We start from the raw sequence: 25909 nt of genomic DNA, 5'->3' as shown, positions 1-25909 counted from the left end.
CCCCCCAAATCCCCAAATTTCCCCCTCCAATCCCAAATTTCCCCCCTCCAATCCCCATTTTTCCTCCCAAATTCCCCCCAAATTCCCATTTTTTCCCCCTCCAACCCCCAATTTCCCCCTCCAACCCCAAATTTCCCCCCCAAACCCCCAAATTTCCCCCCCAAACCACCAAATTTCCCCCTCCAACCCCAAATTTCCCCCTCCAATCCCAATTTTCCTCCCAAATTCCCCCCAAATTCCCATTTTTTCCCCCTCCAACCCCAATTTTTCCCCCAAATTCCCCCCAAATTCCCATTTTTTTCCCCCTCCAACCCCATTTTTTCCCCCTCCAACCCCATTTTTCCCCTTCCAACCCCCATTCCCCCCCCCAAATTCCCCTTTTCTCCCCAGTCCGAGCGGGAAAAAATTCCGGAGCAAGCCGCAGCTGGCCCGATTCCTCGGGAATTCCGTGGATCTGAGCAGCTTCGATTTCCGCACCGGGAAGATGATGCCCAGCAAGCTCCAGAAGAACAAGCAGAGGCTCCGCAACGATTCCCTCAATCCCAACAAGGTGAAGAATTCCCTGGAAAAAATTCCCGAATTTTTTTGAGGGGGGTGGGTTCCGGTGGGTGTTAGGGGGTTTTAGGTTTTTTTGCTGTTTTTTTTCCCGGTTTTTGGTGGTTTTGGGGTATTTTTGTTCCATTTTTATCTCATTTTTATTCCAATTTTTATCCCATTTTTATCTCATTTTTGTCTCATTTTTGTCCAATTTTTATCCCATTTTTTCTCCAATTTTTTCCCCATTTTTCCCCATTTTTATCCCATTTTTATCTCATTTTTCCCCCCATTTTTCCCCATTTTTATCCCATTTTTATCCCATTTTTATCCCATTTTTATCCCATTTTTCCCCATTTTTTCCCCATTTTTATCCCCATTTTTATCCCATTTTTATCCCCATTTTTTTCCCATTTTTATCCCATTTTTATCCCATTTTTATCCCCATTTTTTTCCCATTTTATCCCATTTTTATCCCATTTTTCCCCATTTTATCCCCATTTTTATTCCCCATTTTTTCCCCATTTTTATCCCATTTTTCCCCATTTTTCCCATTTTTATCCCCATTTTTATTCCCCATTTTTTCCCCATTTTTATCCCATTTTCCCCATTTTTTCCCCATTTTTATCCCATTTTCCCCCATTTTTCCCAATTTTATCCCATTTTTTTCCCCATTTTTTTCCCATTTTATCCCATTTTTAGCCATTTTTATCCCAATTTTACTCCAATTTTTTCCCCATTTTTCCCCATTTTTATCCCATTTTTCCCCATTTTTATTCCATTTTTATCCCCATTTTTCCCCATTTTTATCTCATTTTTATCCCAATTTACTCCGGAACCATTCCCTCAATCCCAACAAGGTGAAGAATTCCCTGGAAAAAATTCCCGAATTTTTTTGGGGGGGGTGTCGGGGGGTTTGAGGTGGGTTGGCTGATTTTTTGCTGGTTTTTTTTCCATTTTTTGGGGGTTTTGGGGTATTTTTGTCCCATTTTTATCCCATTTTTATCCCATTTTTATCCCATTTTTATCCCCATTTTATCCCATTTTTGTCCCATTTTTATCCCATTTTTTCTCCATTTTTTTCCCATTTTCCCCTTTTTTATCCCATTTTTATCCCCATTTTTTCCTCATTTTTCCCATTTTTATCCCCATTTTTTATCCCCATTTTTATCCCATTTTTATCCCCATTTTTTTCCCATTTTTTCCCATTTTTATCCCCATTTTATCCCCATTTTTATCCCAATTTTTATCCCATTTTTATCTCCATTTTTTCCCCATTTTTCCCATTTTTATCCCCATTTTTATTCCCCATTTTTCCCATTTTTTCCCATTTTTCCCCATTTTTTCCCCATTTTTATCCCATTTTCCCCCATTTTTCCCAATTTTATCCCATTTTTTTCCCCATTTTTTTCCCATTTTATCCCATTTTTAGCCATTTTTATCCCAATTTTACTCCAATTTTTTCCCCATTTTTCCCCATTTTTATCCCATTTTTCCCCATTTTTATTCCATTTTTATCCCCATTTTTCCCCATTTTTATCTCATTTTTATCCCAATTTACTCCGTAACCATTCCCTCAATCCCAACAAGGTGAAGAATTCCCTGGAAAAAATTCCCGAATTTTTTTGGGGGGGGGGTGGGGGGGTTTGAGGTGGGTTGGCCGATTTTTTGCTGGGTTTTTTTCCATTTTTTGGGGGTTTTGGGGTATTTTTGTCCCATTTTTATCCCATTTTTATCCAATTTTACTCCAATTTTTCCCCCATTTTTATCCCATTTTTTCCCATTTTTATCCCATTTTTATCCCATTTTTATCCCATTTTTATCTCCATTTTTTCCCCATTTTTCCCATTTTTATCCCCATTTTTATTCCCCATTTTTTCTCAATTTTTATCCCATTTTTTCCCCATTTTTCCCATTTTTTCCCATTTTTATCCCCATTTTTATCCCCATTTTTATCCCATTTTTATTCCAATTTTTATCCCATTTTTATCCCCATTTTTTCCCCATTTTTCCCATTTTTTCCCATTTTTATCCCATTTTTATCCCCATTTTTTCCCCATTTTTCCCATTTTTTCCCATTTTCATCCCATTTTTATCCCATTTTTATCCCATTTTTATCCCATTTTTATCCCCATTTTTATCCCATTTTTTCCCATTTTTATCCCATTTTTATCTCCATTTTTTCCCCATTTTTCCCATTTTTATCCCCATTTTTATTCCCCATTTTTTCCCCATTTTTATCCCATTTTTATCTCCATTTTTTCCCCATTTTTCCCATTTTTATCCCCATTTTTATTCCCCATTTTTCCCCATTTTTCCCATTTTTTCCCATTTTTATCCCCATTTTTTTCCCATTTTTATTCCATTTTTATCCCATTTTTATCCCATTTGTTCCCATTTTTATCCCCATTTTTATCCCCATTTTTTTTCTCCATTTTTATCCCAATTTTATCCCAATTTTATCCCATTTTTATCCCATTTTTTTCCCCATTTTTCCCATTTTTTTCTCCATTTTTATCACATTTTTATCCCATTTTTATCCCTTTTTTTCCCAATTTTACTCCAATTTTTCCCCCATTTTTCCCATTTTTATCCCAATTTTACTCCAATTTTTTCCCCATTTTTATCTCATTTTTGTCTCATTTTTATCCCATTTTTATCCCCATTTTGTCTCATTTTTCCTCCATTTTTTCCCGTTTTTATCCCAATTTTATCCCATTTTTATTCCATTTTTTTCTCCATTTTTATCCCATTTTTATCACATTTTTATCCCTTTTTTTCCCAATTTTACTCCAATTTTTTCCCCTTTTTCCCAATTTTACACCAATTTCCCCCCCATTTTTATCCCATTTTTATCCCAATTTTCCTCCCATTTATCCCCATTTTTATCCCAATTTTTCTCCCATTTTTATCCCAATTTTCCTCCATTTTATCCCATTTTTCCCATTTTTTCCCCATTTTTATCCCATTTTTATCTCATTTTTATCCCATTTTTCCCCATTTTTTATCCCAATTTTACTCCAGTTTTTTCCCCATTTTTATCCCATTTTTCACCCCATTTTTCCCATTTTTATCCTAATTTTACTCCAATTTTTTCCCCCATTTTTCCCCAATTTTTTCCCCTTTTGATCCCATTTTTATTCCATTTTTATCCCCATTTTTCCCCATTTTTATCCCATTTTTTCCTTCATTTTTATCCCATTTTTCCCCCATTTTTCCCCTAATTTTTCCCATTTTCCCCCATTTTTATCCCATTTTTCCTCCCATTTTTATCCCAATTTTTATCCCATTTTTCCCCATTTTTCCCCAATTTTCCTCCCTTTTTTTCCCTATTTTTTTCCCCAATTTTTTCCCCAATTTTTTTCCCTGGGAAATTTTCCGGAATTTCCTGGGAATTTTCGTGCAAATTTTCCTGGGACTTTTGTGGATTTTTCGTGGATTTTGTTCTGGAATTTTCCTGCGAATTTTCCTGGAATTTCCAAGGAATTTTTCTGGGAATTTTCCTGGAATTTTCTTGGAATTTTCCTGGAATTTTCTGGGAAATTTTCTTGGAATTTTCCTGGAATTTTCTGGGAATTTTCTGGGAATTTTCCTGCGAATTTTCCTGAAAATTTTCTGGAAATTTTCCTGGAATTTCCTGCGAATTTTTCTGGGAATTTGCCTGGAAATTTTTCTGGAATTTTCCTGGAATTTTTCATGAATTTTTGTCGGGATTTTTCCTGAGAATTTTGCTGGAATTTTTCTCAAATTTTCTGGGAAATTTTCCTGGAATTTTTCTGTGAATTTTCCTGTGAATTTTCCCGGGAATTTTCTGGGAATTTTGCTGTGAATTTTCCTGGAATTTTGATGGATTTTTCATGAATTTTTTCCTGGAATTTCCTGGGAATTTTCCTGGAATTCCCTGCGAATTTTTCTGGGAATTTTCTGCAAATTCTCCTGGAATTTTCCTGGAATTTCCCTGTGAATTTTCCTGGACTTTTCCTGGAATTTTTTCTCAAATTTTCTGGGAAATTTTCTGGAATTTTCCTCGAATTTTCATGCAATTTTCCGGGAATTTTCCTGTGGATTTTCCTGGAATTTTGATGGATTTTTCATGAATTTTTTCCTGGAATTTTCCTGGAATTGCCTGCGAAGTTTTCTGGGAATTTTCTGCAAATTCTCCTGGAATTTTCCTGGAATTTTCCTGGGAATTTTGCTGCAAATTTTCCTGGAAATTTTGCTGGAATTTCCTTGGAATTTTCCTGCGAATTTTCCTGGAATTTTCTGGGAAATTTTCTGGAATTTTCCAGGACTTTTCCTGGAATTTTCCTGCGAATTTTCCTCGAATTTTCCGCGAATTTTCCTATAAATTCCCTGAAATTTCCTGCGAATTTTTCTGGGAATTTTCTGTGAATTTTCCTAAAAATTTGCTGAAATTTCCTGCGAATTTTTCCGGGAATTTTCCTGCGAATTTCCCGGGAATTTTTCTGTGAATTTTCCTGCAATTTTCCGGGAATTTTCCTATAAATTCCCTGAAATTTCCTGCGAATTTCCCGGGAATTTTCCTGCAAATTTTCCTGGATTTTTTTGTCGATTTCTCGTGAATTTTTTCTGGAATTTCCCTGTGAATTTTCCTGGAATTTTCCTGGAATTTTTCTGTGAATTTTCCAGGACTTTTCCTGGAATTTTTTCTCAAATTTTCCGGGAAATTTTCTGGAATTTTCTGTGAATTTTCCTGCGAATTTCCCGGGAATTTTCCCGCGAATTTTCCTCGAATTTTCCGCGAATTTTCCTATAAATTCCCTGAAATTTCTTGCGAATTTTTCCGGGAATTTTCTGTGAAATTTTCCTGGAATTTTTCATGAATTTTTGTCGGGATTTTTCCTGAGAATTTTGCTGGAATTTTTCTCAAATTTTCTGGGAAATTTTCCTGGAATTTTTCTGTGAATTTTCCTGTGAATTTTCCCGGGAATTTTCTGGGAATTTTGCTGTGAATTTTCCTGGAATTTTGATGGATTTTTCATGAATTTTTTCCTGGAATTTCCTGGGAATTTTCCTGGAATTCCCTGCGAATTTTTCTGGGAATTTTCTGCAAATTCTCCTGGAATTTTCCTGGAATTTCCCTGTGAATTTTCCTGGACTTTTCCTGGAATTTTTTCTCAAATTTTCTGGGAAATTTTCTGGAATTTTCCTCGAATTTTCATGCAATTTTCCGGGAATTTTCCTGTGGATTTTCCTGGAATTTTGATGGATTTTTCATGAATTTTTTCCTGGAATTTTCCTGGAATTGCCTGCGAAGTTTTCTGGGAATTTTCTGCAAATTCTCCTGGAATTTTCCTGGAATTTTCCTGGGAATTTTGCTGCAAATTTTCCTGGAAATTTTGCTGGAATTTCCTTGGAATTTTCCTGCGAATTTTCCTGGAATTTTCTGGGAAATTTTCTGGAATTTTCCAGGACTTTTCCTGGAATTTTCCTGCGAATTTTCCTCGAATTTTCCGCGAATTTTCCTATAAATTCCCTGAAATTTCCTGCGAATTTTTCTGGGAATTTTCTGTGAATTTTCCTAAAAATTTGCTGAAATTTCCTGCGAATTTTTCCGGGAATTTTCCTGCGAATTTCCCGGGAATTTTTCTGTGAATTTTCCTGCAATTTTCCGGGAATTTTCCTATAAATTCCCTGAAATTTCCTGCGAATTTCCCGGGAATTTTCCTGCAAATTTTCCTGGATTTTTTTGTCGATTTCTCGTGAATTTTTTCTGGAATTTCCCTGTGAATTTTCCTGGAATTTTCCTGGAATTTTTCTGTGAATTTTCCAGGACTTTTCCTGGAATTTTTTCTCAAATTTTCCGGGAAATTTTCTGGAATTTTCTGTGAATTTTCCTGCGAATTTCCCGGGAATTTTCCCGCGAATTTTCCTCGAATTTTCCGCGAATTTTCCTATAAATTCCCTGAAATTTCTTGCGAATTTTTCCGGGAATTTTCTGTGAAATTTTCCTGGAATTTTTCATGAATTTTTGTCGGGATTTTTCCTGAGAATTTTGCTGGAATTTTTCTCAAATTTTCTGCGAATTTTCCGTGAATTTTCCTGCGAATTTCCCGGGAATTTTCCTGTGAATTTTTCTGGGAATTTTCTGTGAATTTTCCTATAAATTCCCTGAAATTTCCTGCGAATTTTTCCGGGAATTTTCTGTGAATTTTCCGGGAATTTTCCTGGGAATTTTCCTGGAATTTTCTGGGAACTTTCCTGTGAATTTTTCTGGGAATTTTCTGTGAATTTTCCTATAAATTCCCTGAAATTTCCTGTGAATTTTCCCGGGAATTTTCCTGCGAATTTCCCGGGAATTTTCGTGCAAATTTTCCTGGATTTTTTTGTCGATTTCTCGTGAATTTTTTCTGGAATTTCCCTGTGAATTTTCCTGGAATTTTCCTGGAATTTTTCTGTGAATTTTCCAGGACTTTTCCTGGAATTTTTTCTCAAATTTTCCGGGAAATTTGCTGGAATTTTCTGTGAATTTTCCTGCAATTTTCTGGGAATTTTCCTGCGAATTTTCCTCGAATTTTCCGCGAATTTTCCTATAAATTCCCTGAAATTTCCTGCGAATTTTCCCGGGAATTTTCTGCGAATTTTCCCCGAATTTCCTGGGAATTTCGCCTCGGAATTCCCCTTGGGATTTCCTGCTCATTCCCGCCCTTCCCTTCCCTCGCAGGGCAAGCCGGACCTGAACACGGCGCTGCCCATCCGGCAGACGGCGTCCATCTTCAAGCAGCCGGTCACCAAGGTCACCAACCACCCCGGCAACAAAGTGCGCGCCGACCCGCAGCGCCTCGCCGAGCAGCCGCGCCAGGTGCGCCCCCAATCGCCCCCCAAATCGCCCCCAAAATCGCCCCAAGAATTCCCAAGAATTCCCCAAAAAATCGCCCCAAATTCCACAAAAAATCGCCCAAAATTCCACAAAAATTCCACAAAAAATCGCCCCAAAAATCGCCCCAAAAATTCCCAAGAATTCCCCAAAAAATCGCCAAAAAATCGCCAAAAACGCCACAAAAATTCCACAAAAAAATCGCCCCAAAAATCGCCCCAAAAATTCCCAAGAATTCCCCAAAAAATCGCCAAAAATGGCACAAAAATTGCACAAAAAATCGCCCAAAATTGCACAAAAATTCCACAAAAAATCGCCCCAAAATCGCCCCAAAAATTCCCAAGAATTCCCCAAAAAATCGCCAAAAGTGCCACAAAAATTGCACAAAAAATCGCCAAAAATTGCACAAAATTCGATAAAAAATTGTCCAAAATTCCACAAAAATTGCACAAAAAATCGCCCCCAAAATCGCCCCAAAAATTCCCAAGAATTCCCCAAAAAATCGCCCAAAATGCCACAAAAATTGCACAAAAAATCGCCCAAAAATCGTCCAAAATTCGATAAAAAATTGCCCAAAAAATCGCCCAAAATGCCACAAAAATTTGACAAAAAAACGCCCCAAAAATCGCCCCAAAAATCGCCCCAAAAATTCCCAAGAATTCCCCAAAAAATCGCCAAAAGTGCCACAAAAATTGCACAAAAAATCGCCCAAAATGCCACAAAAATTCGATAAAAAATTGTCCAAAATTGCACAAAAATTGCACAAAAAATCGCCCAAAATTGCACAAAAAATCGCCCCAAAAATCGCCCCAAAAATTCCCAAGAATTCCCCAAAAAATCGCCAAAAATGGCACAAAAATGCCACAAAAAATCGCCCAAAATTGCACAAAAAATCGCCCAAAATTGCACAAAAAATCGCCCAAAATGCCACAAAAATTCCACAAAAAATCGCCCCAAAAATCGCCCCAAAAAATCCCAAGAATTCCACAAAAAATCGCCCAAAATGCCACAAAAATTGCACAAAAAATCGCCCCAAAAATCGCCGCAAAATATCCCAAGAATTCCCCAAAAAATCGCCAAAAGTGCCACAATAATTGCACAAAAAATCGTCCCAAAATTGCACAAAAAATCGCCAAAAATTGGACAAAAAATCGCCAAAAATTCCACAAAAATTCGACAACAAATCGCCCCAAATTTCTCCAAAAAATCGCCCCAAAATGCCACAAAAATTGCACAAAAAATCGCCCAAGAATTCCCCAAAAAATCGCCAAAAATGCCACAAAAATTGCACAAAAACTCGCCCAAAATTGCACAAAAATTCCACAAAAAATCGCCCCAAAAATCGCCCCAAAAATTCCCAAGAATTCCCCAAAAAATCGCCAAAAGTGCCACAAAAATTGCACAAAAAATCGCCCAAAATTGCACAAAAAATCGCCCCAAAAATTGGACAAAAAATCGCCAAAAATTCCACAAAAATTCGACAACAAATCGCCCCAAATTTCTCCAAAAAATCGCCCCAAAATTCCCCAGAAATTCACAAAAAAATCGCCCAAAAATTCCCCAAAAAATCGCCAAAAAAATCGCCCCAAATTCCACAAAAAAATCGCCCAAAATGCCACAAAAATTCCACAAAAAATCGCCCCAAAAATCGCCCCAAAAATTCCCAAGAATTCCCCAAAAAATCGCCCCAAATTCCACAAAAAATCGCCCAAAATTCCACAAAAATTCCACAAAAAATCGCCCCAAAAATCGCCCCAAAAATTCCCAAGAATTCCACAAAAAATCGCCCAAAATGCCACAAAAATTCCACAAAAAATCGCCCCAAAAATCGCCCCAAAAATTCCCAAGAATTCCCCAAAAAAATCGCCCAAAATGCCACAAAAATTGCACAAAAAATCGCCAAAAAATCGTCCAAAATTCGATTAAAAATCGCCCAAAATTGCACAAAAAATCGCCCAAAATTCCCCAAAAAATCGCCCAAAATTCCACAAAAATTGCACAAAAAATCGCCCCAAAAATCGCCCCAAAAATTCCCAAGAATTCCCCAAAAAATCGCCAAAAATGGCACAAAAATGCCACAAAAAATCGCCCAAAATTGCACAAAAAATCGCCCAAAATTGCACAAAAAATCGCCCAAAATGCCACAAAAATTCCACAAAAAATCGCCCCAAAAATCGCCCCAAAAATTCCCAAGAATTCCCCAAAAAATCGCCAAAAATGCCACAAAAATTGCACAAAAAATCGCCCAAGAATTCCCCAAAAAATCGCCAAAAATGCCACAAAAATTGCACAAAAAATCGCCCAAAATTGCACAAAAATTCGACAAAAAATCGCCAAAATTGCACAAAAAATCGCCCAAAATTGCACAAAAAATCGCCAAAAATTCCACAAAAATTGCACAAAAAAATCGCCAAAAAATCACCAAAAATTCCACAAAAATTTGAAAAAAAATCGCTCAAAAATTCCACAAAAAATCCCTAAAAATTCCACAAAAAATCGCCCAAAAATCGCCCAAAAATTCCACAAAAAATCACCCCAAAATCCCCAAAAAATCACCAAAAATCGCCCCAAAAGTCCACAAAAAATTCCACAAAAATTCCACAAAAAATCGCCCAAAATTCCACAAAAAATCGCCCAAAATTCCACAAAAATTCCACAAAAAATCGTCCCAAAATTGCACAAAAAATCGCCAAAAATTGGACAAAAAATCGCCAAAAATTCCACAAAAATTCGACAACAAATCGCCCCAAATTTCTCCAAAAAATCGCCCCCAAATTCCCCAGAAATTCACGAAAAAATCGCCCAAAAATTCCCCAAAAAATCGCCAAAAAAATCGCCCCAAATTCCACAAAAAATCGCCCAAAATGCCACAAAAATTCCACAAAAAATCGCCCCAAAAATCGCCCCAAAAATTCCCAAGAATTCCCCAAAAAATCACTAAAAAAGCCACAAAAATTCCACAAAAAATCGCCCCAAAAATCGCCCCAAAATATCCCAAGAATTCCCCAAAAAATAGCCCAAAATGCCACAAAAATTGCACAAAAAATCGCCCAAAAATCGTCCAAAATTCGACAAAAAATCGCCCAAAATTGCACAAAAAATCGCCCAAAATTGCACAAAAAATCACCCCAAAAATTCCACAAAAATTCCACAAAAAATCGCCCAAAATTCGACAAAAAATCGCAAAAAATCCACAAAAAATCCCCCCAAAATTCCCCCAAAAATCACCCCAAAAAGTCACCAAAAAATCACCAAAAATTCCACAAAAATTGCAATTAAAAATTGCCAAAAATTCCACAAAAAATCGCCAAAAATTCCTCAAAAAATCGCCAAAAATTCTACAAAAAATCGTTAAAAAATCCACAAAAAATCGCCCAAAAACTTGCCCAAAAATTCCCCAAAATTCCCCAAAAAATCACCAAAAAATCCCAAGAAAATCTCAAAAACCCCCCAAAAAATGGCCAAAAAATCCCCAAAAATTCCCCAAGAAAATCCAAAAAAATTCCACAAAAAATCACCCCAAAATTCCCCGAAAAATCACTAAAAATCGCCAAAAAAATTCCACAAAAGTTGCACAAAAAAATCGCCAAAAATTCCACAAAACATCGCCGAAAATTCCACAAAAAATCGCCCAAAAACTTCCCCAAAATTCCCCAGTCACCAAAAAGTCACCCAAAAATTCCCCAAAAAATCCAAAAAAATTCTCAAAAAAATCCCAAAAAATCCCAAAAAAATTGCAAAAAATCCCCCCCAAAATTCAAAAACTCCCCCAAAAATCCCAAAAAATTCTCGAAAAAATCCCAAAAAATTCTCCAAAAAATCCCAAAGAATTTCCAAAAAGATCCCAAAAATCCCCCGAAAAAATCCCGAAAAATTCCAAAAAAATCCACAAGCCTCAAAAAATCCCCAAAAAATCCCCCCAAAATTTTCAAAAAATCGCAAAAAATGCCCAAAAAATCCCAGAAAAATCCCTCAAAAATTCCCTAAAAATCCCCCAAAAATTCCCAAAAAATTCCCTAAAAAATGCTCCAAAAAACCCCAAAAAACCCAATAAAAATCCCAAAAAATCTCAAAAAAATCCCAAAAAATCCCAAAAAATCCCCAAAAAATCCTTTAAAAATCCCCAAAAAATCCCCCAAAAATTCCCAAAAAATTCCCTAAAAAATGCTCTAAAAAATCAAAAAAATCCTCAAAAAATCCCAAAAAAATAAAAAAAAAATCCCAAAAAATTCCAAAAATCCCCAAAAAATCAAAAAAAAATTCTCAAAAAATCCCCAAAAAATCCTGAAAAATTCCAAAAAAATCCCCGAAAAATCCCCGAAAAATCCCAAAAAAATCCCCAAAAAATCCCCCAAAAATCCAAAAAAATCCCTCAAAAATTCCCAAAAAATCCCTGAAAAATCCTCTAAAAAATCCAAAAAAAACCCAATAAAAATCCAAAAAAATCCCCCAAAAATCCCCCAAAAATTCCCAAAAAATTCCATAAAAAATGCTCTAAAAAATCAAAAAAATCCCCAAAAAATCCCCAAAAAATCTCCAAAAAATTCCAAAAATCCCCAAAAAATTCCAAAAAAATTCTCAAAAAAATCCCCCAAAAAATCCTGAAAAATTCCAAAAAAATCCCCGAAAAATCCCAAAAAAATCCCCAAAAAATCCTACAAAAATCAAAAAAAATCCCTCAAAAATTCCCAAAAAATCCCTGAAAAATCCTCTAAAAAAACCCCAAAAAACCCAATAAAAATCAAAAAAAATCCCCAAAAAATCCCCAAAAAATCCCAAAAAAATTCCCTAAAAAATTCTCTAAAAAATCAAAAAAAGCCCCAAAAAATCCCCAAAAAATCCCCCAAAAAATCCTGAAAAATTCCAAAAAAATCCCCGAAAAATCCCAAAAAAATCCCCCAAAAATCCCCCAAAAATCCAAAAAAATCCCTCAAAAATTCCCAAAAAATCCCTGACAAATCCTCTAAAAAATCCAAAAAAACCCAATAAAAATGCAAAAAAATCCCAAAAAAATCCTCCAAAAATTCCCAAAAAATTCCCTAAAAAATTCTCTAAAAAATCAAAAAAAGCCCCAAAAAATCCCCAAAAAATCCCCAAAAAATCAAAAAAAATCCCCAAAAATCCCCCAATAAATCCCAAAAATCCCCAAAAAATCCCAAAAAAATTCTCAAAAAATCCCCCAAAAAATCCTGAAAAATTCGAAAAAAATCCCCGAAAAATCCCAAAAAATCCCTCAAAAATTCTCGAAAAATTCCCTAAAAAATGCTCGAAAAAAACCAAAAAGCCCAATAAAAATCCCAAAATATCTCAAAAAAATCCCAAAAAATCCCCCAAAAATCCCTAAAAAATCCCTCAAAAATCCCAAAGAAATCCCAAAAAAATCCCCCAAAAATGCCCAAAACATTTCCTAAATAATGCTCCAAAAAACCCAAAAAAACCCAATAAAAATCCCAAAAAATCTCAAAAAAATCCCAAAAAATTCCCCAAAAAATCCCCCAAAAAATCCTGAAAAATTCCAAAAAAATCCTAAAAAAATCCTAAAAAATCCCCCAAAAATTCCCAAAAAATTCCCTGAAAAATCCTCTAAAAAAACCCCAAAAACCCAATAAAAATCCAAAAAAATCCCAAAAAAATCCTAAAAAATCCCCAAAAAATCCCTCAAAAATCCTGAAAAATTCCTAAAAAAATTCCTGAAAAACCCCTAAAAAATCCTGAAAAATTCCTAAAAAATTCCCAAAAAATCCAAAAAAATTCCAAAAAATTCCCTAAAAAATGGTCCAAAAAACCCCAAAAAACCCAATAAAAATCCCAAAAATACTCCAAAAAATCCCAAAAAATCCCCAAAAAATCCTTAAAAAATCCCTCAAAAATCCCCAAAAAATCCCCAAAAAATCCCCCAAAAATTCCAAAAAAATTCCCTAAAAAATGCCCCAAAAAACCCCAAAAAACCCAATAAAAATCCCAAAAAATCCCAAAAAAATCCAAAAAAATCCCTAAAAAATCCCCCAAAAAATCCTGAAAAATTCCAAAAAAATCCCCAAAAAATCCCAAAAAATCCCCCAAAAATTCCCAAAAAATTCCCTAAAAAATCCTCTAAAAAATCAAAAAAGCCCCAAAAAATCCCCAAAAAATCAAAAAAAATCCCCAAAAATCCCCCAATAAATCCCAAAAATCCCCAAAAAATCCCAAAAAAATTCTCAAAAAATCCCCCCAAAAATCCTTAAAAATTCCTAAAAAAATCCCTCAAAAATCCCCAAAAAATCCTGAAAAATTCAAAAAAAATCCCAAAAAAATCCCTGAAAAATCCCTAAAAAATCCCCAAAAATTCCCAAATAATTCCCTGAAAATCCCAAAAAATCCCCCAAAAATTCTCAAAAAATTCCGTAAAAAATGCTCGAAAAAAACCAAAAAACCCAATAAAAATCCCAAAAAAATCTCAAAAAAATCCCAAAAAATCTCCCAAAAATCCCCCAAAAAATCCTGAAAAATTCCAAAAAAATCCTAAAAAAATCCTAAAAAATCCCCCAAAAATTCCCAAAAAATTCCCTGAAAAATCCTCTAAAAAACCCCAAAAAACCCAATAAAAATCCCAAAAAATCCCAAAAAATCCCCCCAAAAAATCTCCAAAAAATTCCAAAAATCCCCAAAAAATCCCAAAAAAATTCTCAAAAAATCCCCCAAAAAAATCCTGAAAAATTCCAAAAAAAATCCCCCAAAAATTCCCAAAAAATTCCCTGAAAAATCCTCTAAAAAACCCCAAAAAACCCAATAAAAATCGAAAAAAAATCCCAAAAAATCCCCAAAAAAATCTCCAAAAAATTCCAAAAATCCCCAAAAAATCCCAAAAAAATTCTCAAAAAAATCCCCCAAAAATCCTGAAAATTCCAAAAAAATCCCCCAAAAATTCCCAAAAATTCCCCCAAAAATCCTCTAAAAAACCCCAAAAAACCCAATAAAAATCCCAAAAAATCCCAAAAAATCCCCAAAAAAATCTCCAAAAAATTCCAAAAATCCCCAAAAAATCCCAAAAAAATTCTCAAAAAATCCCCCAAAAACTCCTGAAAAATTCCAAAAAAATCCCCTAAAAATCCCCAAAAATTCCCCCAAAAATCCTCTAAAAAACCCCAAAAAACCCAATAAAAATCAAAAAAAAATCCCAAAAAAATCCCAAAAAATCCCCAAAAAATCCCAAAAAATCCCAAAAAAAAATCCCCAAAAATTCCTCAAAATTCCCCCAATTTCCAGCCAGAATTCCCAAAGAAAATTCCATTTTTTTCCCCCATTCCAGCTTTTTTGGGAGAAGCGGCTGCAGGGCCTGAGCGCCTCCCCGACGTCAGCGAGGAGATCCTGAAATCCATGGAGCTGCCCAAGGGGCTGCAAGGTGCGGAATTTTGGGGAATTTTGGGGATTTTTTGGGAATTTTTGGGAAGGCTGGGAATGGTGGAGAGGGTGAGGGGGATTTAGGGGATTTTTGGGGATTTTTTGGGGGATTTTTTAGGGGTTTTTGGGATTTTTTTTGAATTTTTTTTTGATTTTTTAGGGATTTTTGGGGATTTTTTGGGGGGATTTTTGGGGATTTTGGGAGGGATTTTTTGGGGATATTTTGGGATTTTTTGGGGGATTTTTTTGGGAATTTTTTTGGATTTTTAGAGATTTTTTGGGGATTTGTTTGGATTTTTTTGGGGATTTTTTGGGGATATTTTGGGATTTTTTTAGGGATTTTTTAGGGGATTTTTGGGGATTTTTGGGGATTTTTTTTCTATTTTGGGGGGATTTTTTGGGATTTTTTTGGAATTTTTGGGGGAAATTTAATGGAATTTTTTGGGGTTTTTTTGGGGGGATTTTATGGAATTTTTTGGGGATAGTTTTGGATTTTTTGGGATTTTTTGGGGGATTTTTCGGGAATTTTTGGGCGTTTTTGGGGGGAATTTTTGGGAAATTGGGGGGGGTTGTGGGATTTTTTTTGGGGATTTTTGGGGAATTTTTGGGGGGAATTTTGGGGTGATTTTTTTAGGGGTTTTTTTGGGATTTTTGGGGGATTTTCGGGGATTTTTGGGGGATTTTTGGGGGGGAATTTTTGGGGGTTTTTTTTTAATTTTAGGGGTTTTTTGGGGATTTTTGGGGATTTTTTGGGGATTTTTTGGGAATTTTTTGGGGATTTTTTTTGATTTTTGGGGGATTTTTTGGAATTTTTTGGGGATTTTTTTGATTTTTGGGGGATTTTTTGGGGGGATTTTTTGTGGGATTTTTTGTTATTTTTTGCGATTTTTTTGGGGATTTTTTAGGGAATTTTTTGGGGGAATTTTTGGGCTTTTTTGGGGATTTTCTGGGGATTTTTGGGGGGGATTTTTTGGGAATTTTTTGGGGTGATTTTTGTGGGATTTTTGGGGGATTTTTGGGGATTTTTGGAGGATTTTTTTGGGGATTTTTTGGGGGATTTTTGGGAGATTTTTGGGGGACTTTTTGGGAATGGATTCATGGGATTTCTTGGGGGTTTTGGGCACTTTTTGGGATGGGATTTTTGGGACTTTTTGGGATGGGATTTTGGGACCTTTTGGGACTTTTTGGGATGGGATTTTTGGACTTTTTGGGGACTTTTTGGGGTGGGATTTTTGGGACTTTTTGGGAATGGATTCTTGGGATTTCTTAGGGGTTTTGGGCACTTTTTGGGATGGGATTTTTGGGATTTTTTGGGAATGTATTCTCAGGAATTCTTGGGGGTTTTGGGCACTTTTTGGGATGGGATTTTTGGGACTTTTTGGGACGGGATTTTTGGGAGTTCTAGGAAATTTTAGGATCGGATTCTTGGATTTCTAGGGACTTTCTGGGACTTTTTGGTGCGATTTTGGGAATATTTGGGATGGGATTTTTGGGACTTTTTGGGATTTTTTGGGAATGGATTCATGGGATTTGTTGGGACTTTTTGGCACTCTTTGGGATGGGATTTTTGGGACTTTTTGTGATGGGATTTTTGGGACTTTTTGTGATGGGATTTTTGGGAAATTTTTAGGATCGGATTCTTGGGATTTCTTGGGACTTTCTAGGACTTTTTGGGTGCTATTTTGGGAATATTTGGGATGGGTTTTTTGGCACTTTTTGGCACTTTTTGGCCATTCTCTCTCCTTCCCTGGTAGCCGTGGGCCCCGGCGCCGACGAGGCCGCGCTGCTCTGGGCCGTGGCCAGCGCCCTGCACTGCAGCTCGGCCCCCATCACCGGGCAACTGTCGGCCGCCGCCGAGAAGAACCCCGGGGTTTGGCTCAACGCCGGGCAACCGCTGTGCCGAGCCCTTCGTGGTCACCGACGACGACATCCGGTGAGTCGGCAGGGCAAAACTGGGATTGGCGCAGCGCGGAAGGGGTGGGGATTTTTTGGGAATTTTTGGGGATTTTTTGGGATTTTTTTGGGATTTTTTGGAGATTTTTTGCGGATTTTTTTGGATTTTTTTAGGATTTTTTGGAGATTTTTTTGGCATTTTTTTGGGATTTTTTGGGGTTTTTTTAGGATTTTTTTGGGGATTTTTTGGGGATTTTTTGGGGATTTTTTAGGGATTTTTTTGAATTTTTTGGGTTTTTTTTAGGATTTTTTGGAGATTTTTTGGGGATTTTTTTGGGATTTTTTGGGGTTTTTTTTAGGATTTTTTGGGAATTTTTTTGAGGATTTTTTTGGGATTTTTTCGAGATTTTTTTGGATTTTTTGGAGATTTTTTGGGGGATTTTTTTTAGGATTTTTTGGGATTTTTGAGGATTTTTTTGGGATTTTTTAGGGATTTTTTTAGGATTTTTTGGGATTTTTTGGGGATTTTTTTTATTTTTGGGGGGATTTTTGGAGATTTTTTGGGGATTTTTGAGGATTTTTTTGCGATTTTTTGGGGATTTTTTTTCGAATTTCTTAGGGATTTTTTTTGGAATTTTTGGGGATTTTTTGGGGAATTTTTCAGGGATTTTTTGGGGATTTTTTTTGAATTTTTGGGGGTTTTTTTTAGGATTTTTTGGGATTTTTTGAGGATTTTTTAGGGATTTTTTGGGAATGTTTTTTTATTTTTTTGGGATTTTTTGGAGATTTTTTTGGGGATTTTTTTGGGGATTTTTTAGGTATTTTTTGAGGATTTTTTGGGGATTTTTTGGGGATTTTTAGGGATTTTTTTTTTTTTTTTTTTGGGAATTTTTTAATGACTTTTTGTGATTTTTTGGGGATTTTTTTGGGGATTTTTTGGGATTTTTTGGGGACTTTTTGAGGCAACCGCTGTGCCGAGCCTTCGTGGTCACCGACGACGACATCCGGTGAGTTCGGCAGGAAAAACTGGATTGGCGGAGCTCAGAAGGGGTGGGGATTTTTTGGGAATTTTTGGGGATTTTTTTGGGATTTTTTTGGGATTTTTTGGGGATTTTTTGGGGATTTTTTTGAATTTTTTTAGGATTTTTTGGAGATTTTTTGGCATTTTTTTGGGATTTTTTGGGGATTTTTTTGGGATTTTTTGGGGATTTTTTTGAGATTTTTTGGGGATTTTTTAGGGTTTTTTTTGGAATTTTTTCGGGGTTTTTTTAGGATTTTTTGGAGATTTTTTGGGGATTTTTTTGGGATTTTTTGGGATTTTTTGAGGATTTTTTTGGGATTTTTTCGAGATTTTTTGGATTTTTTGGAGATTTTTTGGGGATTTTTTTAGGATTTTTTGGGATTTTTGAGGATTTTTTTGGGATTTTTTAGGGATTTTTTTGGGACTTTTTGAGGATTTTTTGGGGATTTTTTGGGATTTTTTTAGGACTTTTTGGGATTTTTCGGGATTTTTGGGGGATTTTTTGGCGATTTTTTAGGTATTTTTTGAGGATTTTTTTTTGGTTTTTGGGGGATTTTTAGGATTTTTATTTTATTTTTTTGGGAATTTTTTAATGATTTTTTGTGATTTTTTGGGGATTTTTTAGGGATTTTTTGGGATTTTTTGGGGACTTTTTGAGGCAACCGCTGTGCCGAGCCTTCGTGGTCACCGACGACGACATCCGGTGAGTTCGGCAGGCAAAACTGGGATTGGCGGAGCTCGGAAGGGGTGGGGGTTTTTTGGGGATTTTTGGGGATTTTTGGGGATTTTTTTGGATTTTTTTGGATTTTTTGAGGATTTTTTGGAGATTTTTTTGGGATTTTTTGGGGATTTTTTTAGGATTTTTGGGGATTTTTTTCGAATTTCTTAGGGATTTTTTTTGGAATTTTTGGGGATTTTTTGGGGATTTTTTGGGGGTCTTTTGGGATTTTTTGGAGATTTTTTGCGGATTTTTTTGGAATTTTTTGGGATCTTTTTAGGATTTTTTGGAGATGTTTGGGGATTTTTTGGGGATTTTTTTCGAATTTCTTAGGGATTTTTTTTTGAATTTTTTGGGGATTTTTTGGGGATTTTTTTAGGATTTTTGGGATTTTTTGGGAATTTTGAGGAATTTTTGGGGAATTTTTTTGGAGATTTTTTTGGGATTTTTTGAGGATTTTTTGGGGTTTTTTGGGATTTATTTGGGGATTTTTTAGGGATTTTTTGAGGATTTTTTTGGAAATTTTGGGGGATTTTTTAGGGATTTTTTTGGATTTTTCAGGATTTTTGGGGGATTTTTTGGCGATTTTTTAGGGATTTTTTGAGGATTTTATTGGGGATTTTTTTGGGATTTTTTGTGACTTTTTGGGGATTTTTTGGGAATTTTTTTGGGATTTTTTGAGGATTTTTTGGGAGTTTTTTTTATTTTTGGGGATTTTTATTGGGATTTTTTGGGGTTTTTTTGTAATTTTTTTTTGATTTTTTGGGGAATTTTTTAATGATTTTTTGTGATTTTTTGGGGATTTTTTGGGGATTTTTTGGGGACTTTTTGGTGCAACCGCTGTGCCGAGCCTTCGTGGTCACCGACGACGACATCCGGTGAGTTCGGCAGGCAAAACTGGATTGGCGGAGCGCGGAAGGGGGTGGGGATTTTTTGGGAATTTTTGGGGATTTTTTGGGGATTTTTTGGAGATTTTTTGGGGATTTTTGGGGATTTTTTTGGCATTTTTTGGGATTTTTTTAGGATTTTTTGGGGATTTTTTTCGAATTTCTTAGGGATTTTTTTTTTGAATTTTTGGGGATTTTTTGGGGATTTTTTGGGGATTTTTTGGAGATTTTTTGGGATTTTTTAGGGATTTTTTTGGAATTTTTGGGTTTTTTTTAGGATTTTTTGGAGATTTTTTGGGGATTTTTTTTGGATTTTTTGGATTTTTTGGGAATTTTGAGGAATTTTTTTGGAATTTTTTTGGAGCTTTTTTGAGATTTTTTTGGGGATTTTTTGGAGATTTTTTGGGGATTTTTTGGAGATTTTTTAGGGATTTTTTGAGGATTTTTTGAGGATTTTTTGGGATTTTTTAGGACTTTTTGGGATTTTTTAGGGATTTTTTGGGGAGATTTTTGGGGGAATTTTTGGGGATTTTTTGGGGATTTTTTTTTATTTTTGGAGATTTTTTTCGGATTTTTTGGAGAATTTTGGGGGATTTTTAGGGATTTTTTGGGGATTTTTCGGGATTTTTGGGGGATTTTTTGGCGATTTTTTAGTATTTTTTGGAGATTTTGGGGGGATTTTTTTGGGATTTTTACGGATTTTTTTTTTGGGGGGGGAATTTTTTAATGACTTTTTGTGGAATTTTTTTGGGATTTTTTGGGGATTTTTTGGGGACTTTTTGGTACAACGCTGTGCCGAGCCTTCGTGGTCACCGACGACGACATCCGGTGAGTTCGGCAGGAAAAACTGGGATTGGCGGAGCGCGGAGGGGTGGGGATTTTTGGGAATTTTTGGGGATTTTTTGGGATTTTTTTGGATTTTTTGAGGATTTTTTGGGCTTTTTTTTGGGATTTTTTTGGCATTTTTTTGGCATTTTTTGGAGATTTTTTGGGGATTTTTGGAGATTTTTTGGGGATTTTTTTGGGGATTTTTTAGGGATTTTTTGAGGATTTTTGAGGATTTTTTGGGATTTTTTTAGGACTTTTTGGGATTTTTTAGGGATTTTTGGCGGAATTTTCGGCGATTTTTTGGGGATTGTTTTTGTTTTTTGGAGATTTTTTTCGGATTTTTTGGAGAATTTTTGGGGGATTTTTAGGGATTTTTTTGGATTTTCCGGGATTTTTGGGGGATTTTTTGGCGATTTTTTAGGTATTTTTTGAGGATTTTTTTTTGGATTTTTTGGGGATTTTTAGGGATTTTTTTTTTTGGGGGGGAATTTTTTAATGACTTTTTGTGAATTTTTGGGGATTTTGGGGGGATTTTTTAGGGATTTTTTTGGAATTTTTTGGGGTTTTGTTTAGGATTTTTTGGGATTTTTTGAGGATTTTTTTGGAATTTTTTAGGGATTTTTTGAGACTCTTTGAGGATTTTTTGGGGATTTTTTTGGATTTTTTAGGGATTTTTTGGGACTTTTTGAGGATTTTTTGGGGATTTTTTTGGATTTTTTAGGGATTTTTTAGGGATTTTTTGAGGATTTTTTGGAGAATTTTTGGGGGATTTTTTAGGGATTTTTTTGGGATTTTTCAGGATTTTTGGGGGATTTTTTGGCGATTTTTGGGATTTTTTAGGGATTTTTGGGGGATTTTTTGGCGATTTTTTAGGGATTTTTTAGGGATTTTTTGGGGATTTTTTTGGGATTTTTAGGGATTTTTTTGGGATTTTTAGGGATTTTTTTGGGGATGTTTTTGGAATTTTTGGGAATTTTTTGGTGGTTTTTTGTGGATTTTTAGGGAATTTTTTTTGAGTATTGGGGATTTTTTGTGGGATTTTTTGGGATATTTTGGGAGTTTTGGGGATTTTTTTTCTGATTTTTTAGAGATTTTTTGAGGATTTTTTTGCCATTTTTTTCCCAATTTCTTAGGGATGTTTTGGGGATTTTTTTGGAATATTTTGGAGAATTTTTGGGGGATTTTTTAGGGAATTCTTTGGATTTTTAGGGATTTTTGGGGGATTTTTTGGGAGTTTTTTTCGAATTTCTTAGGGATTTTTTCGGGATTTTTTTGGATTTTTTTGGAAATTTTTATTGGATTTTTAAGGATTTTTGGGGATTTTTTGGAGATTTTTTAGGGATTTTTTGGGGATTTTTTTGGATTTTTTTTGGATTTTTTGGGGAATTTTTGGGGGATTTTTTGTGGGTTTTTCTTGATTTTTCTGGGTTTTTTGGGGGGAATTTTTCGAGATTTTTTTTTTCATTTTTCGGGCATTTTTGGGGGCAATTTTGGGGCATTTTTGAGGTTTTTTTGGGGGATTTTTGGGGTTTTTTGGGGCATTTCTGGGATTTTTTGGGGGGATTTTCTGGGTTTTTTGGGTGGATTTTTTGGGTTTTTTTTTTAATTTTTCCACCATTTCTGGGCCGATTTTTGGGGGATTCTTTTCGGAATTCCGGGAATTTTGGGATTTTTTGGGGTTTTTTGGGGGATTTTGGGGGTTTTTTGGGGGATTTTTTGGGGGGATTTTTTTGGGGGGTTTTTGGGGGATTTTTTCGGGGATTTTTTGGGGATTTTTTGGGATTTTTTCTGAGATTTTTTAGGAATTTTTTTGGAGAATTTTTTGGGGATTTTTGGGGGATTTTTTTGGATTTTTTTTCGGATTTTTTGGGGATTTTTTCAGGAATTTTGGGGGGAATTTAGGCAATTTTGGGGGGGATTTTTCTCGGATTTTTAGGGAATTTTGGGGGATTTTTTTGGGATTTTTGGAGAATTTTTTGGGGATTTTTGGGGGATTTTTGGGGGGATTTTTTGGGGGATTTTTTGGGGATTTCCAGGAGATTTTTGGGGGAATTTTTGGAGATTTTTTGGGTGGAATTTTGGGAAATTTGGGGAAATTTTTTGAGGGAATTTTTGGGGAATTTTGGGGGGAATTTTGGGGCCAATTTTTGGGGGTTTTTTTGGGGAATTTTTTGGTTTTTTGGGAATTTTTTTGGGGGGGATTTTTTGGGTTTTTTTTTTTAATTTTTCCGCCATTTCTGGGCCGATTTCCTCGGGGGTTTTTTTTGGGGAATTCTGGGATTTTTTGGGGATTTTTTTGGGATTTTTTCGGGAATTTTTGTGGGGATTTTCTGGGAGTTTTTGGAGAATTTTTGGGGATTTTTTGGGGGCTTCTTTGGGGTTTTTTGGGGGATTTATTTGGGATTTTTGGGGGTTTTTTTTGGGATTTTTGGGGGATTTTTTGGGGGGTTTTTTGGGGATTTTTTGGGGGATTTATTTGGGATTTTTGGGGGTTTTTTTTGGGATTTTTGGGGGATTTTTTGGGGGTTTTTTTGGGGATTTTTGGGGGATTTTTTCGGGATTTTTTGAGGGATTTTTGGGGGATTTTTTGGGGTTTTTTGGGGGGGACTTTTTTGGGATTTTTTGGGGGATTTTTTTGGGGATTTTTTTGGGATTTTTTGGGGGATTTTTGGGGGGGATTTTTGGGGTATTTTGAGGGGTTTTTTGGGGATTTTTGGGGGATTTTTTCGGGGATTTTTTGAGGGATTTTTGGGGGATTTTTTGGGGATTTTTGGGGGGATTTTTTGGGGATTTTTTGGGGGATTTTTGGGGGATTTGTGGGGGATTTTTGGGCTTTTTTGGGGGGATTTTTTGGGGATTTTTTGGGGGATTTTTTCTGGGATTTTTTTTTTTATTTTTGGGGGATTTTTTTTTTTCTGGGATTTTGGGGGGGAATTTTGGGGGATTTTTTTTTTAATTTTTCGGGCATTCTTGGGGGCATTTTTGGGGTTTTTTGGGAGGATTTTTTTGGGTTTTTTTAGGAATTTTTTGGGGGATTTTTTGGGGATTTTTTCGGGGATTTTTTGGGGGATTTTTTGGGATTTTTTGGGGATTTTTTTCTGTTTTTCTGGGGATTCTGGGGGGATTTTTTGGGGGGATTTTTGGGGGATTTTTTGGGGCTTTTTTGGGGATTTTTTGGGGGGATTTTCTGGGAATTTTTGGGAGAATTTTTGGGGTTTTTTGGGGGATTTTTTGGGTTTTTTTTTTTCGATTTTCCGCCATTTCTTGGCCGATTTTTTGGGGGGATTTTTTTTGGAATTCCTGGATTTTTTGAGATCTTTTGGGGGCTTTTTTGGTTTTTTTGGGGGGATTTTTTGGGGCTTTTTTGGGGATTTTTTGGGGGATTTTGGGGGGCTTTTTTGGTTTTTTTGGGGGGGATTTTTTGGGGATTTTCTGGGGTTTTTTTGCATGGATTTTTTTCGGGCTTTTTTTTGAATTTCTCCGCCGTTTCTGGGCCGATTCCCTCGGGGTTTTTTTGGCAATTCCGGGAATATTTTTGGGAATTTTTGGGGACTTTTTTGGGATTTTTTCTGGGATTTATTGGGGATTTTTGGGGATTTTTTTGGGGAAATTTTGGGGGATTTTTTTGATTTTTTTTTTGATTTTTTTTTTAATTTTGGGGATTTTTTTTTTTAATTTTTCGGGCATTTTTGGGGGCATTTTTGGGTTTTTTTGGGAGGATTTTTGGGGTTTTTTTAGGAATTTTTTGGGGATTTTTGGGGGGATTTTTTGGGGGATTTTTTGGGGATTTTTTGGATTTTTGGGGGATTTTTTGAGGATTTTTGGGGGATTTTTTCGGGGTTTTTTTTTTTATTTTTGGGGGATTTTTTTATTTTTCTGGGATTTTGGGGGGGAATTTTGGGGGATTTTTTTTTTAATTTTTCGGGCATTTTTGGGGGCATTTTTGGGGTTTTTTTGGGAGGATTTTTGGGGGTTTTTTTAGGAATTTTTTGGGGATTTTTGGGGGAATTTTTTGGGGGGATTTTTTGGGGATTTTTTTCTGTTTTTCTGGGGATCCTGGGGGGATTTTTTGGGGATTTTTTGGGGGATTTTCTGGGTTTTTTGGGGTTTTTTTGGGGGGATTTTCTGGGGTTTTTGGGGGTATTTTTTTGGGTCATTTCTGGGATTTTTTCGGATTTTTTGGGGTTTTTTGCATGAATTTTTTTCAGGCTTTTTTTTGAATTTCTCCGCCATTTCTGGGCCGATTTCCTCGGGGTTTTTTTTTGGCAATTCCGGGAACATTTTTGGGAATTTTTGGGGGTATTTTTTGGGGGATTTTTTTGGGATTTATTGGGGATTTTTGGGGATTTTTTTGGGGAAATTTTGGGGGATTTTTTTGATTTTTTTTTTTGATTTTTTTTTTAATTTTGGGGATTTTTTTTAAAATTTTTCGGGCATTTTTGGGGGCATTTTTGGGGTTTTTTGGCAGGATTTTTGGGGTTTTTTTTAGGAATTTTTTGGGGATTTTTGGGGGGATTTTTTTGGGGATTTTTTGGGGATTTTTTGGGATTTTTTGGGGATTTTTTTCTGTTTTTCTGGGGATTCTGGGGGGATTTTTTGGGGGGGATTTCTGGGATTTTGGGGGTTTTTTTTGGGGGGATTTTTTGGGATTTTTTGGGGTTTTTTTGGGGGGATTTTCTGGGGTTTTTGGGGGGATTTTTTTGGGTCATTTCTGGGATTTTTCTGGGATTTTTTGGGTTTTTCTGCATGAATTTTTTCAGGGCTTTTTTTTGAATTTCTCCACCGTTTCTGGGCCGATTCCCTCGGGGTTTTTTTTGGCAATTCCGGCATTTTTTGGCCAATTCCCATGGAAAATCCCCTTTTTTTCCCTCAGCAAACAAGAGGAGCGGGTGCAGCAGGTGAGGAAGAAGCTCGAGGAGGCGCTGGTGGCCGAGGGCCTCTCCCGAACGGAACCTTTGGCAGCGGAGCTGGAGAACGGCGCCGAGTCCTGAGGAGTCGCATTCAGGTCAGAATTCCAAGGGAAAAATCGGGAATTTGGGGATTTTTTTCGGGGGGGTTTGGGGGGTTTTTTTCCTGCTTTTTTCCTGGGTTTTTTCGGATTTTTTCTCCGTTTTTTCGGATTTTTTTCCTCCTTTTTTCCCCCATTTTTTCCCCTTTTTTCCCCATTTTCCCCCATTTTTCCCCTTTTTTTCCCCATTTTCCCCCATTTTTCCCCTTTTTTCCCCCATTTTTCCCCCCTTTCTCCCCAAAACCCCCCCCAAAAAATCCCTTTTTTTCCCCTTTTTCCCCCCATTTTTCCTCCTTTTTTTTCCCTTTTTTTTCCCCTTTTTTCCCCCTTTTTTTCCCATTTCCCCCCCTGTTTTCCCCCATTTTCCCCCATTTTTTCCCCATTTTTTCCTCCTTTTTTCCCCTTTTTTCCCCCCATTTTTCCCCCATTTTTCCCCCCTTTTTTCCCCCATTTTTCCCTTTTTTTCCCCTTTTTTCCCCCTTTTTTTCCCCCATTTTTTCCCCCCATTTTTCCCCCATTTTCCCCCATTTTTCCCCCCATTTTTCCCCCCTTTTTTCCATTTTTCCCCCCTTTTTCCCAATTTTTCCCCTTTTTTCCCCCCTTTTTTTCCCCTCTTCCTCCCATTTTTCCCCCCAAAAACCCTTAAAAAATCCCTTTTTTTCCCCTTTTTTCCCATTTTTTTACTCTTTTTTTCTCATTTTTTCCTTCTTTTTTCCCCCTTTTTTTTCCCCCTTTTTTCCTCTTTTTTCCCCCTTCCCCCCCCCATTTTTCCTCCTTTTTTTCCCCTTTTTCCTGATTTTTC

General features: G+C 36.0%; 1 protein-coding gene across 1 annotated transcript; it reads left to right on the top strand.

Annotated features, from left to right (window-relative positions):
- Positions 1-309: 309 nt before the first annotated feature.
- LOC138102217 (methyl-CpG-binding domain protein 2-like) lies at positions 310-25100 on the top strand (the record flags this gene model as incomplete). Its single annotated transcript, XM_068999952.1, is given in 7 exon segments — positions 310-550; positions 7220-7357; positions 14661-14699; positions 14702-14753; positions 16507-16639; positions 17608-17652; positions 24973-25100. Coding segments are annotated over 7 exon segments (766 nt in total), but the record flags the coding sequence as incomplete, so codon positions are not given.
- Positions 25101-25909: the final 809 nt, after the last annotated feature.

The sequence above is a fragment of the Aphelocoma coerulescens genome, unplaced genomic scaffold (assembly GCF_041296385.1).
Source record: "Aphelocoma coerulescens isolate FSJ_1873_10779 unplaced genomic scaffold, UR_Acoe_1.0 HiC_scaffold_631, whole genome shotgun sequence".
In the NCBI taxonomy this organism is placed as follows: Eukaryota; Metazoa; Chordata; class Aves; order Passeriformes; family Corvidae; genus Aphelocoma; species Aphelocoma coerulescens.
This window is presented reverse-complemented; position numbering and strand designations above follow the sequence as displayed.